The sequence below is a fragment of the Equus quagga genome, chromosome 5 (assembly GCF_021613505.1).
Source record: "Equus quagga isolate Etosha38 chromosome 5, UCLA_HA_Equagga_1.0, whole genome shotgun sequence".
Classification (NCBI taxonomy): Eukaryota; Metazoa; Chordata; class Mammalia; order Perissodactyla; family Equidae; genus Equus; species Equus quagga.
The window spans coordinates 100,532,313-100,545,356 of record NC_060271.1 but is presented as its reverse complement, the minus strand read 5'-3'; the positions used below and the strand labels follow the sequence as shown (position 1 = coordinate 100,545,356).

Here is a 13,044-nt window from a genome sequence, read left to right as displayed (position 1 = left end):
CCAATCCTTCACATTCTACTTATGCCAACAAAATCTGCAATTTAACAAGTATCTGGAAATGATTAGTCTAATTTCCATCCTTTGTGCCCATATGTTCATTGAGGAAAGTCCGTATTCACTATGGTGATGAAAGGAACCTGCACAACAGACTTAGGCTCTGTAGAATATTTAGATTAATGTTATTAAGCGTTTCTAGAGAAGTTTGCATTCTCTTACTTTTTATTCCTCGTAATATGATTCTAGAGAAGAGTGCACATTCTATTTCCCTGATGAGGTAAACTTGCTTGAAAAGTAAAATTTTTATTAAAAAATCTAATTTGATTTTCTTAAAACAATATAAATCTTTTTTCTGGTTACATTTTAAATAGTCATAAGGCTCTTGAGTCCCCAAATGACTAATTAGTACAGTAATAATCTATCATTCTCTTTTATTAATCTGAAAATTATACTGTCCTCCAGAGACCTCAGTTTGATTTGTGTGTTTTCATGCCAGTGTAGAAAATTTTACTTTTCACTGAAGGAGTTTCTTCTCTGTGATTGGAGAGAGATGCAAAGCCAGGACTGCTGTGGGGCTCATGGGACCCTGTGTTTTTGCAAAGAGATGGGAAAATCAGTTTCCCATGGGTTGAGGAATTTGCGTGCAAGTGTTGGAAGAGTTCCTTTGTGTGCCTGGCACTATGCTGGATGTCTTAGTTGCATTATTTCATTTATTCCTCTTAATCCTATGAGATGGTATCCTCATTTCTAATTCTGTGAAAATTGGACATCTAACTATGGATGAAGAGAGGTTTTTAACAAGACATCCCTTTCCCTGACCGTAGCACGTGTCATTTGGCTCGGGAACATGGAGTTGCTGGGTGGAATGCTAAGATTAATATTGTCCCTTTTTTCCCCGTATGGACATGCAGTTTGAAATAGGCAGTAGAGTACAGGAAGTATATTTAATGCACCCAGGCGTGCTATTTAACGCTCAAACTGATTTTTAAAAACATGTTATATTTTTGATAGTAGTCCTCTTATAGTAACTGGCTGGGGTGCAACTTGTCTCATGCCCAGTCTACTTGATTTCTTCATTAATAATTTCTTAACACTAGAGTACTGCTTTATTCAAAACCATTTAGGGGCCTCCACATTTAAAATTAAAGGGTAAAGAAGATTGGGAATGTCCTGTAATAGCCAACACCTGAGAAATCCTTCAGGCACCCCACACCCCCACCCCCCCCACCCCCCAGCCTGTAGATTTGCCCTTTGAAAGCATCGAGGAAAAAGAGAAGGGTTAACTCCAAAGTCACGAGTTTGAGACGTTAATATGCTTGAATTGAACATTATATTAAGAAAAATATCAGAAGAAAACATGAAAAGAAAATTTTTCCATGAGAGAAATGCTACTGCTAAAACTCCGAGTGGAAGATGCTTTTAATACTCCCTTAGTTCCACATTCATGCAGTTCTGGTAGTGAAACGGGTCATTTAAGAGGAGTGGTGGCCGAGGCCAAAAATAAAGTTTCCTTGAAACCAGATGAGAGGCAAGCCCCATCATAAATGGAATCCTGACACCGTTCACTCACTAGAATGTAAATAAGCGGAATTTTGTGTCATAGAAAATGATCTAAGCAGAACAGGATCTTCACTGCCTTTTGTGATAGGGAGAGATGCTACAACAGCCATCCATAGAGAGCACAGCCCTTCTCTGGAATATGAGGCAGCAGATTAAAATTATATGGTAATCTAATGTATTGGTCTGGAAAGATCTCCAAGATCTCTTTTACGTACATAAGAGAGCACAATCTCTTTTATTTACAGGTGTTTGACTGTGTACGGTTGTAGGTATGTACATGCATAGAAAAAGAACTGGAAAGATACATATGAAAACATCTCCATTTTGGGAAGGGAATGGAAATTGGGGAGGAAAGGGAGATTTTTGTGGATTTACTCTATATGTTTCTATCTTTAAATTTTCACACACACATTAATTAAGAAAACCATATAAACAGGGAAAGCAAAGGTTTCAGGTCTCAGTGAAGATGTATAGTGGTGAAGGTGTAGCTTATGGAATAAAACTGCCAGGGTTTGAATTCCATCTCCTTTGTTTACTGGCTACACATCCTAACACAAGTTAGTCAACTTCTGTGCCTCAGTTTATTCAATTGGAAGACAGGGATAATGCTACTTATGTCATATATTGTTATGAGGACTAAATAAGTAACACCTGGGGGAACACATGGATCAGGACGTGACTGACACACGGGAAACACTCAGTATATATTAGTTACTATAAATGATAACACTCAGACAACAGCTAGCTATAATCAATTCTCTGTGCAAAGTTTCAGGCAAAAATGTTTCCAGTGACAGCTTTCATAATCACAGTGCATTTTCTCAAAGTTGCATTGTAGTTGTTAATGATATTGTCTCATATTTTAACCCCACTGGTGCACAGAACTTCAAAAGGAAGAACACACAAAACAAATGGAATTATATTGTTTTATGTAGAATGCCATAGATTCCATTTGTCAAATAGTCCTGACTTTGCTTCTCTGACCGTGTAATTTAATGTACATATTATTAGTAAACCATAGAAATGGAAAGAGAAACAATGAAGTTTTTGTTTCTTCCTTAGGAAGACTATGATCGTCTGAGGCCTTTATCTTATCCAATGACTGACGTCTTCCTTATATGCTTCTCTGTGGTAAATCCAGCCTCGTTTCAAAATGTGAAAGAGGAGTGGGTACCAGAACTTAAGGAATACGCACCAAATGTACCCTTTTTACTAATAGGAACTCAGGTATGTCTGCTTTGATTTTACTCATTTAAGAATAATCTCTGGCTTATCTTGTGTGGTGTTCCTTTCAGACAGATGGTCCTAAGGTTTAGCAAATGATATATGTGTTTCATCTCAGTTGTTAGTTAACATAAATTTTGTCACGTTTTTTGGAAAAAGTAGTGTCAAAAGAAAGCAATTATATTAGTTGGTTTAAAAATTAAGTTCTTTTGTTTAATCTTTTTTTTTTTGATATGTGGGGATTAAATGGGACTACATGCTCTGATTTCTCTTTAAAGACTTATAATATTATGGGACATTATTGACCTTTCTTAATTAGATTGATCTTCGAGACGACCCCAAAACTTTAGCAAGACTGAATGATATGAAAGAAAAACCTATATGTGTGGAACAAGGACAGAAACTAGCAAAAGAGGTAATGGAACACTTACAGAATTTGAAAATAAATGTAAAAGTAGCCAAGGTACTAACAGAAGCTAACATTGGTCATGCCTTTTCTGTATGCCAGGCGCTGTGCTGAGTGCTGTACATGCATTATCGCATTTAATCCTTGCACAACTCACTGAGGTGGTCTGACTAGTTCCCCTGTTTTACGGAAGAGAAAACAGAGGCTTAGAGATGTCAGGTAACTTGTAAGGTCCTGCAGGTAGTCAATGGCAGAGCTGGGTTTCGGTCAGGCCTGACTGCGAGCCCAGGCTCTTACACCTTGCTGCACTGCCAGCAGGATGCTCCTGATGAGAGGCATCAGAAGAAGGTGCTGGTCTTTAAGCCCTTCTCAATCACTTAACCATTTGTCCTGTGTCAAAACAGGCGCTCTGTCTTCACTTAAGACTCATGGGGTAGGTAGTGGAGTGGCATAGGATAACAGTTTAAATATGAATTTAAAAACAAAAAATTACAGCTAAGTTTGAAAAGAACTGTGTTGAATATTCTTCCAATCTTTTTATGAAAGATAGAAAATGTTAGCATTCTAAAAAATATATAACTGTGGTGCACATAATACCTTTTAACTTATATTCTCCCTCACCCCAAAGCTAGGCTTACTTTTTTCTCCATTTGGCTCTAATATTATTGGATTCCTATTTTTTAGATGTTGTGACTTTAATAGGACTTTTGTGGAAACAGAACCCAATAAGGTCTTTTTAAATGTACTATTAGGAGGCAGAAGAAAGCAAGAAAACTTTTGAGAGCACAGTTTTTTTCCTATAGCAAAAGATAAATGGCACCACTAACAAATCACTTTAGAAATTCCATGTATTAAATTTTGTAATCTTGGGGGAGAAGGAATTTCTAAATGTCATAAAGGTATAAGTCATAAGTGAAAATACTGATGATTTAACTATATAAAAATTTAACACCACATCAACTGCCGGAAATAAAATTAAAAGTCATATAACAAACTTGACATGTATGGCAGAAAAATGGGTTAATATCCTTAGTATACAGGAATCCCTTGCATAGGAATTAATCAGAAAAAAACATATAACCCCAAGAGAAAAATGGGCTAAGAACATCAACTGCAAATTCACCAAAAAATGCAGATTGCCTTTGAAAATAGGAATATATTCAGACTCCTTAGTCGTCAAATCTAAGTTCAATTTCCTTCCATAAGATTGGCCAAAAAATGAGAAACTAATTATAGTAGCCCCTGTTCCAGGGGTATAAGGGAATGGGCACTCTGTTATACTGTTACTCATTGAGTAAAAGTAATCTTGATAATATGCAAAAGGCTTGAAGTCATGCACACTTTTGTTCAAGGAATTCCATATGTAGGAATTCATCCTAAGAAAATTATTAGGGATGTGCTTTAAGAGATGGCCACAAAGTTGCTACACTGTTTATAATGGCAAAGAAACCCCCTGCATCTATTAAGACTTTATACTAATTTATCTATTGAGATGTTCATCTTTATTATATAGTTTAAGGGAAAAAAGTGGTTGCAAAACAATATGATCCCATTTCTAGACCTGTCAGCAGCATCTGACACAGCTGGTTCCTTGATACACTCTCGCTTGGCTTCCTTGAACGCTCTCTCTTGGGTTTTCTTCCCCTCTTGTTGGCCTCTCCTCCATCTCCTCATCTCCCTGTCTGTGAATGTTGGGGGGCCCAGGGATCAGCACGCAGCTTCTTGGACATCTTTTCCTCTATATCCACACACAACTCTCTAGGCTTAGGTGAGCTTCTATCAGTCTTGTGGTTTGAACGATCTACTACTGAAGATTCCCAAATTTCTATCTCCAGGCTTGACCTCTTTCATAAACTCTAGACTTGGTCATCCAACTGTTCATGCAACAAGTCTATCTGGGTGGCGAAGCATCTCAAAATTAACATGTCCACAACAGAATTCCTGATTTGACACTTCAAGCCTGTCCTCCCAGTTACTCGAGTCAAAAACCTTTAAGTCACACTTGATCTTGCTCTTTCTCTCATACCATACAGCCAACCCTTCAGCAGAAACGCATTGTTCTACCTTCAGAATATATCCAGAATCGAGCCACTCCTCACCAGCCCCTCCTCTGCCAGCCTGGCTCAGGCCCCCTCCCTCTCTGGCTTGGATTACAGGAACAGCTTCTAACTTGCCTTTCTGCTTCTGTCTGTGTCTCATGTTCATCTGTTCTCAATACAGCAGCCGGAGGGAGTCTTTTAAAATATAAGCTCCATCAGGCCGCCGCTCTGCTCAGAATCCTCCAGTGGCTCCCAGCTCAGTCAGAGTAAATAGAAGCCACGGTCTTTCCCGTGGCCCACAGGCCCCTGCTACCTCTCCGCCCCACTCATCGTACTCCAGGCACGCAGCCTCCTTGCTGTTTCCTCAAAGTCCTCTACCTTGGGGCCTTTGTACTTTTGCTGCCCCCTCTGCCTGGAATGTTCTTCCCTAGGTAGACATGATTCGTTCTTTTACTCCTTTCAGGTCTGCTCAAGTATCACTTTCTCAATGAGACCTTGCCTGATCTTGTCCCCACTCCCTACTTGTCTCCCTTCCCACATGTTACCTGTTGACATTCTACCTCTGTGTTTATTAGTTCCTGGTCTTCTCCCTCTAAAATGTAAGCTTTATGGAGAGTAAGGTAGGAACTTAATTTTGTTCCTTGCTGTATTCTCGCATTTGGCAATAAGAGTGCTCAGTAAATTTTCAGTGAATGAACAAATAGGTCCCCTCTCAGAGTAGAAGCCAAAGTCCTTAGAGGCTACCTCACTGACCTCGTCTCTTGCCCTTTCCCCCTTGCTCGCTCTCTCCTGCCACTCTGGCTTCTTTATCGTGCCCTGACCGCTCCACACATGCTGCTGCATCAGGGTCTTTGCGTCTGTGGCTCTGTCTGCCCCTAGGTGTCTCTCACTGCTCAACTTCACCTCGTTGAGCAGCTTTCCCTGACCACCACCGCTGTCCTCTGCACGCCCCATCTCCCTCACTCTGCTGTCGTTTTCTCATGGCAGGGACCACCATCTGCTCAGTGTTCTCTCCCCCAGTAGAATTTCAGCAAGTGTAAGCGTCACACAGCAGAGACTTGGCTCTTTTGTTCAGTTCATCGACATTATCTCCAGCACCTAAAACAGTGCTTGGCATATACTAGGTACCCAGTAAGTATTTGATGAATGAAAGAATTTTTCATAGAAAAAGTCTGGAAGGATATACACTAGTATTTTAAGTTAGCTATCTCTGGGTATTATGAATATGGATGATTTCATTCTTTTTGCATAGCTATATCTTATAATTTTCCTTATAAAGGTGGGTTGTGTGATACCAATTGTATAAAAGAGATTTTATATATTTGTGACTTTTTTTTTCTCCCTCCCAGATAGGAGCGTGCTGCTATGTGGAATGTTCAGCTTTAACCCAGAAGGGACTGAAGACTGTTTTTGATGAGGCTATCATAGCCATTTTAACTCCAAAGAAACACACAGTAAAAAAAAGAATAGGATCAAGATGTATAAACTGTTGTTTGATTACGTGAAAACATCTTCAGTGGCCAAGGAAACTGTCCATTTCTGTCAGAAAGCATATGAAATGCTACAGCTATAGCCAGACCTCTTAGAAATAAGGAAGCAGTTTAAAACTTGAAAGGAAAAAAACCCAACCCTGTCCTCAGAATTCTATAAAGTTCATTAAGAATGTTTCTTAAAGGTCCAAGAAGCAGCAAAAAGCATCTGAAGCCACAATCTAATATAAATACTTTATTTCAACTAGAAGGTACAATCTCTCAGGGGTTTCATAGTTTAAAAAGCTACAATCACATCATGTTGTAACTACATAAAAAACAGTGCTGTAAATGGAACTGCCTGGCTTAGACCGTATACATTTCTGCACAGTCTTTATGGAATCTGCACAAAGAAGTATCTTCTCCCTTTGCTCCAATTAATTGTTCTTGTATGTAAGTTGCTTTCTATTCCAGTATATCCAGAGTGGTGAGATAAAAAGGCCAGCCACATAGCCAAAGGTCGCTCCAAGAGTACAGGAGATGGGCCAGACCTGAGGAGAGAATGTATGATATCAAAAAAGAAGAGACATTTTATTATTACTTGAGCACAAGTTAAGTGTAACCTAAATATTTCTATATTAAAGCTTAATGTGCTTTCTTAATGCCAAAAGCGTACGAAGGTCGTAACCGCGTTTATCATGAACACTAAGAGTGGACACGTTTGAGTTACTGTGCATTCAGCTGTAACAAGGCTTCTGGCGACTGCAGACTTAGTTCGATGCTCCCCAAACTGCATGAGATACATGCTGAAGTTACTGATTAAAATTTTGGGTCAGACTTTGCCATAATCCTGGACTCAGTTTAGCTCTCTCAACTAGTTGGTAATTTTGTTTTTTAATTTCCACATTGGCTTGTATATCAAATGAAATGAGAAGTGTGTACGCTGACCAAACCATAAGGAACTTTAAATTATGTTAAAGAGAAAGACCTAGAATTCAAGCATGTTATGGAATTCATAACAAAGCAACTGCTTCCATAATAAAACTGATGCCACCTTTCAGATATAGATATTGGAACCATAGCAGAAATTATAGAGCTACAACTGAAGTACACACCTAGGGTGTAAGTTAAATGAAATCCTGGCTTCCAAATACCCATTTTTCCAGCCATATTACGTTTCACAATATTACATCAAGCCAGAAGTAAATAATGTTGATATAATTTCATCCACAAGCAGTGCATGTTGGTCCCTAGGTGAAAGGCCTTGCTTTAAAAAAAATTTTCATGTTCATCTGTGAAGCTTATTTGGTATACTGGAGCCATTTCTAATCTTTCTCTGGGGGATCAGGCCACAGAACCATGTTAGAGGTGAACCATCTTAATTACTAGTTCTATTACCTACGCAAGCTTCCTTGTTTGGTCTGCTGTGGATCTGCCTTATTCCAAATGCCATGCAACAAACAATAGTGTTAGACAGAGTTTCACTGTGCACAAACTAATGCTGTTCAGAGAAGCATAATCTAATCCATAACTTTTTTTCCAGCCTTTCCTACATTTAAACTTGCTGTTGCCTAAATTATGATTTCTTTATGTCTTTGGTGAGTTTCTGTTAATTTCCATGACTTGAGCTTATACCTGTGTCTATTGCACAGATTGGGTAATGGAACACTAAACTTTTATACTTGAAAATGACAGCCTTAAATGCTCATATCAGTCACAAATCTAGGATGTACTGTCTTGTATGTGAGCTTTGTAGAGATTTTTTAAAGTGTAAGCATCATCTTCCCCATTGAAGAGTGGAGAGTCTACTGGATAACTAGTCAGGAGCTTCCTCTCTGAACTGGACAGTGGATGTCTTCCTTCTCCCAAGAAGTGGTGATCACATGAAGTAATCATGGCCTCATGTGTGCTCAAGTGGAATCTTATGTAACTTTCTCATTTAATTTTGGTCTGCTATTTTTAGATAGAATTGAAAGGAATTGTATAAGTCAGTTAGTATATTAGCTAAATTGTCCAACACATGGTATAAAGGAATTAAGACAGTAAAGTATTACACATTTCCAACTTGCCTTTGGGGATTTGATGGGGATTCTTTTTCTCTCAAATTCACATCTCTGAAACTCTTCATGCTTGGTTTACTAGCCAATGAAAGTTAGTATCTAGATTTTGTCCTGCCCTAAGAGAAATGGCCTAGGAATCTGGAAACACAAACTCTAGTGTCACCTGTTTCTTGATTGAGCCTCAGATCCTCATCCATAAACATGGGAGGTAGAACAGATGATCTCCAATCTCTCTCCCATTTATCAATTCTTACAATTCTTTTCTTTCTTGGTCACAGTAATCATTGTTGGACATTATCTTTCGGCTTCACATTCTTAAGATGGTAAGAATCCTGTATATAGATTATTAGAACTCTAAGCAGAGATGATTGTATCATCTGAACCTGAGGTGCCTTAGGTACTCTATTGACCTTGATGGGGTTTGGAGTTTCCCATTGCTTATTAAGAGCCTTTTCATTGCTTTGGTTTTTTAGTATTTCTTTTTGCAAAATCCTTCCTGCCACTTTAACTAAAACCAAAGATTTGTTTTCTATTCATAAGCAGATTGTAGAAAAATTGCCTTATTTTCAGAAGCACGTCTTCATTAAAGACTTAGGTTTCAGTAGAAATTCAGACTAATCACTGGAACGACTAATTCAAAGTAGTGAAATATCTGGGAAATAAAATATTTCAAAAATACCTTACTGATGTGAATTTTGCTAGTGAATGCAAATACATTGCTTCAAATAAGGTCATGTATGAATAAACTTAAAAGAAAGTTCGTTTTTTTTTTTTTGCATATAATCAGTTCTAAAGTTCTTAAAAATAATTTTAGGGGCTCCCTGAAATCTTATTCAATACTTTGCTAACTTATACCCTTATTCTATCTCTAAAGGTACATTTTAGGTTAGCCCATATTGAATTACCATATTTCCATAAGGAGAGCCTGAATTAATGGTTTTTATTGTGAATTAGCTTAGTTACTTTAGGCACTGCTTCCATTTTATTTTTAATTATTAAGTACCAAATTAAATACTGGTTTGTTGGTTGTTGCTTTTTAAGTGATTGTTACTTTAACAGTGTCCCATTTTAACACGTGGGGTTACAAATAAAATAATATGCATAGTTTACTATCTATGTAAAGCACTGAACTTCTTACCGTAGTAGTTTTTATTTAATACCTATGTGAACATTCGGGGTGATACTCTTTTCTCTGTTTCTCATGCTGAGTCTACTCATCACTGGCCACCTGTGAGCACCTGCACTTTGTTAAAGAGCGCATTGTCAAAGTGTAGGAGAATAATAATCCCTCGGGAATCCCAGCCAAATCCCAAATTGGGTTACTAAATTTAAGCACTTCTAATTTCAGTCCGGCTCTTTGTTTCCAAACACGCACACACACATTCACACACACATTCTTTAAATAGCTGCCATACTTCACCTCCAACAGAAATGAAGTAAATATTCGTTCACAAGTTTTGTCTAACAAGGGGTTAAGGCTTGGAACACTTGCTGTTATCAGCGTCTCAAGAAATCCATGTCATCAGCAAATTAAAATGTTGGACTGGCTTTGAAGACTGTTTGCTAGTGATGGCTCGGGGTTTCCTGCTTGACTTTCCTGAAATAAGTTGTCCTTAAATGTAACACAGTCATTTTTTTTTAAAAGAATTTCTTTATATAGGGCAACTTTCCTCATTTTTGTAGACCCAGATAGGAAACGGCAAAGGAGCAGCTGAAGGGAGCTGGGGGAGGGTGCCCACTAATAACTTTCCTCAAGCAATTTCTTACTAACCTTATAATTGCTTAAAAAAATTTAAAACTATACTATGGCAACAGAATTCATACTGACTTGTCAACCAATCCTAGCTTAATTATGTATTTTCATAATTAGATTTTACAGTTTTCCATTCAAAACTATTGTCTCACATACAGAGATGTTTCTATTTAACATTCTTTATGCCACAAATAGGATTAAAAACAACCCACGTGGTATCATCTATTGAACAACTGCATCACTCTAAACATTTCTCCAAATTATGGTAATCTGAGATGGCTATATATAATTATCTTATTTTGTTTAAGGAAAATAGAAAACTCAAAATAGACATTCGTGTACAGGAGGTCCTTCACAAGCATTTGCACCAAAATGACAATCTTTCTATCCAGCTTTTTATAAATTTAAATTTTTTAAAAATCACTAAACAGAAGAAACAAAACCCTGTTGTATAAATAAAGAATACAGTGCAGGTGGGTAAAATTATTAAGATTACTGTTAAAAAGAAAAACCTATTTTAAAAAATGAGTAGCTAAATGTGAAGAAACTATCTTGCTTAAAGTACTATTACTCTTTCTCTAAATCAAATGACTCCTTTTAATGTACTTTTCATCACTTAAACCAAAAAAAGGGTCAGTGTTCTCTTAAAATAATCAGCATTAACAAAGGCCTAATATAGGGTCTGGGTATGTGGTACCAGCAGTAAGTTATTTTTCTCTCAGAAATAAAAACATTTCAGGGGCCGGCCCAGTGGCGTAGTGGTTTAACTTTGCACGTTCAGCTTCAGCGGCCCAGGGTTCACTGGTTCGGATCCCGGGTGTGGACCTATGCACTGCTTATCAAGCCATGCTGTAGCAGGCATCCCACATGTAAAGTAGAGGGAGATGAGCATGGATGTTAGCTCAGGGCTAATCTTCCTCAAAAATAAAAACCTTAATAATATAGACATAACTTTACTTTTTTCTCTGTTAAAAAAATCAGTATTATTGCTGGTTGAAAGACATTTCAAAATTATTCAAGCTTATTTGCACCTGAAGCCCATACTGCTCTCTCCTGATCAGGCGTTACTCCAGAACTCTGCTTACACTTTAGGAAAGGAAAATGCACTCATAGACGTATGGAGTGTTTGATATTTTTCAAAGCATGTTTTAAGTAGTACAGAATAGTGATTAAGACCACTGATTTTTGTATTAGACTGGATTTGAGTCTTAGCTCTGCCATTTATTAATATATGACTCTGGGCAAGTCACCTAACCTTTCTGTGCCCTGGTTTCTCATCTGCAAAATGAGGATCATCATAAAACTCACCTCATGGGGATGCTGTAATGATTAAATGATATAATGTACCATGTACTTATAACCATACCTATAATAGTATCTGGTACGCAGTACAAGTGACCAATCCATGTGAGCTATAACTGATGATAATCTTTTAGTTCATATTCCTAATAAGCACATAGAAGTTGTTATAATCTAGAACATTATCATTCCCCAAATACACCACATCTAAAGCTGCTATTAAAATCCTGCCCAAATTTTCTTTAAGAACTTTAAAAATATTTTAAAAAAACTACATCCAACAGAATTCATGTTTCCTTCTTGTCAAACATGATCCATATATATTTCATATAATTTCAGGGGTTCACAGACCTCTGAAGTCCATCGATGGAGTCCTGGTTAAGAATCCCTGTACTCTTTATCACTGTACCCTAACAAGTATTTTTACTAACAGCTCTAGTCGGCCAAAGACATACAGTGACCCTTTACATTTTGGTTTCAGAGTTTTAAGGATCAGTTTCAATGAGGTAGATGGCATTTGTTTGTTGTTATGTGATTTGAGAATAAACAGTTTAAATACATTTTAATTAATTATAATATGTACAATATTATTTAGGTTCCTTTAATATATATTAAGTGCAAATAGATTTGTAACCTTGTAATGTCATTAAAATGACATCCGCAGGGCCTGGCCCCGTGGCCAAGTGGTTAAGTTGGTGCGCTCTGCTTCGGCAGCCCAGGGTTTCACGGGTTCGGATCCTGGGCGTGGACTCAGCACCGCTGGTCAGGCCATGATGAGGTGGCATCCCACACAGTACAACCAGAGGCACTCACAACTAGAATATACAACTATGTACTGGGGGGCTTTGGGGAGAAGAAGAAAAAAAAAGAAAAGAAAAAGAAGATTGGCAACAGATGTTAGGCCATGTGCCAATCTTTAAAAAAAAAAAAAAACGATATCCGCAAGATTTTGATACTCCTATAACAGCTAGTTTGGTTATGTTACTGACTGTGGCAGTTTATGAGCTGCTGCAGGTTTTCCGAAATAATTAATGATGATGATTTTTTTGAAAATTAGTTTAAAATATCCAACAAAAAGCTTAAAATTATGTAAAAACATTAGGCGACTTTAAAAAATACATCATATTTTCCTTGGGAGCTTTACTTTGCTTTTCTGAGAACCAGCATGGGACAGTGGAGGGAGAACAATCTGAGCTGCAGGGCCAGGTCAGTCACTTACTGGCCGTATCACTTAACA

At 37.7% G+C, this 13,044-nt stretch overlaps 2 protein-coding genes across 2 annotated transcripts in view; one reads left to right on the top strand and one right to left on the bottom strand.

Moving 5' to 3' along the window:
• RHOQ (ras homolog family member Q) overlaps positions 1 to 9,880 on the top strand; it is a 38,891-nt gene extending 29,011 nt beyond the window's left edge. The window contains exons 3-5 of the mRNA XM_046663052.1: positions 2,620 to 2,784; positions 3,101 to 3,196; positions 6,576 to 9,880. Coding sequence (XP_046519008.1) covers positions 2,620 to 2,784; positions 3,101 to 3,196; positions 6,576 to 6,731 — 417 coding nt within the window. The 3' untranslated portion in view covers positions 6,732 to 9,880. The remainder of the gene's footprint in view (positions 1 to 2,619; positions 2,785 to 3,100; positions 3,197 to 6,575) is intronic.
• PIGF (phosphatidylinositol glycan anchor biosynthesis class F) overlaps positions 6,937 to 13,044 on the bottom strand; it is a 32,405-nt gene continuing 26,297 nt past the window's right edge. Inside the window, exon 6 of the mRNA XM_046663051.1 lies at positions 6,937 to 7,246. Within this exon, the coding sequence (XP_046519007.1) occupies positions 7,133 to 7,246 (114 nt within the window). The 3' untranslated portion in view covers positions 6,937 to 7,132. The remainder of the gene's footprint in view (positions 7,247 to 13,044) is intronic.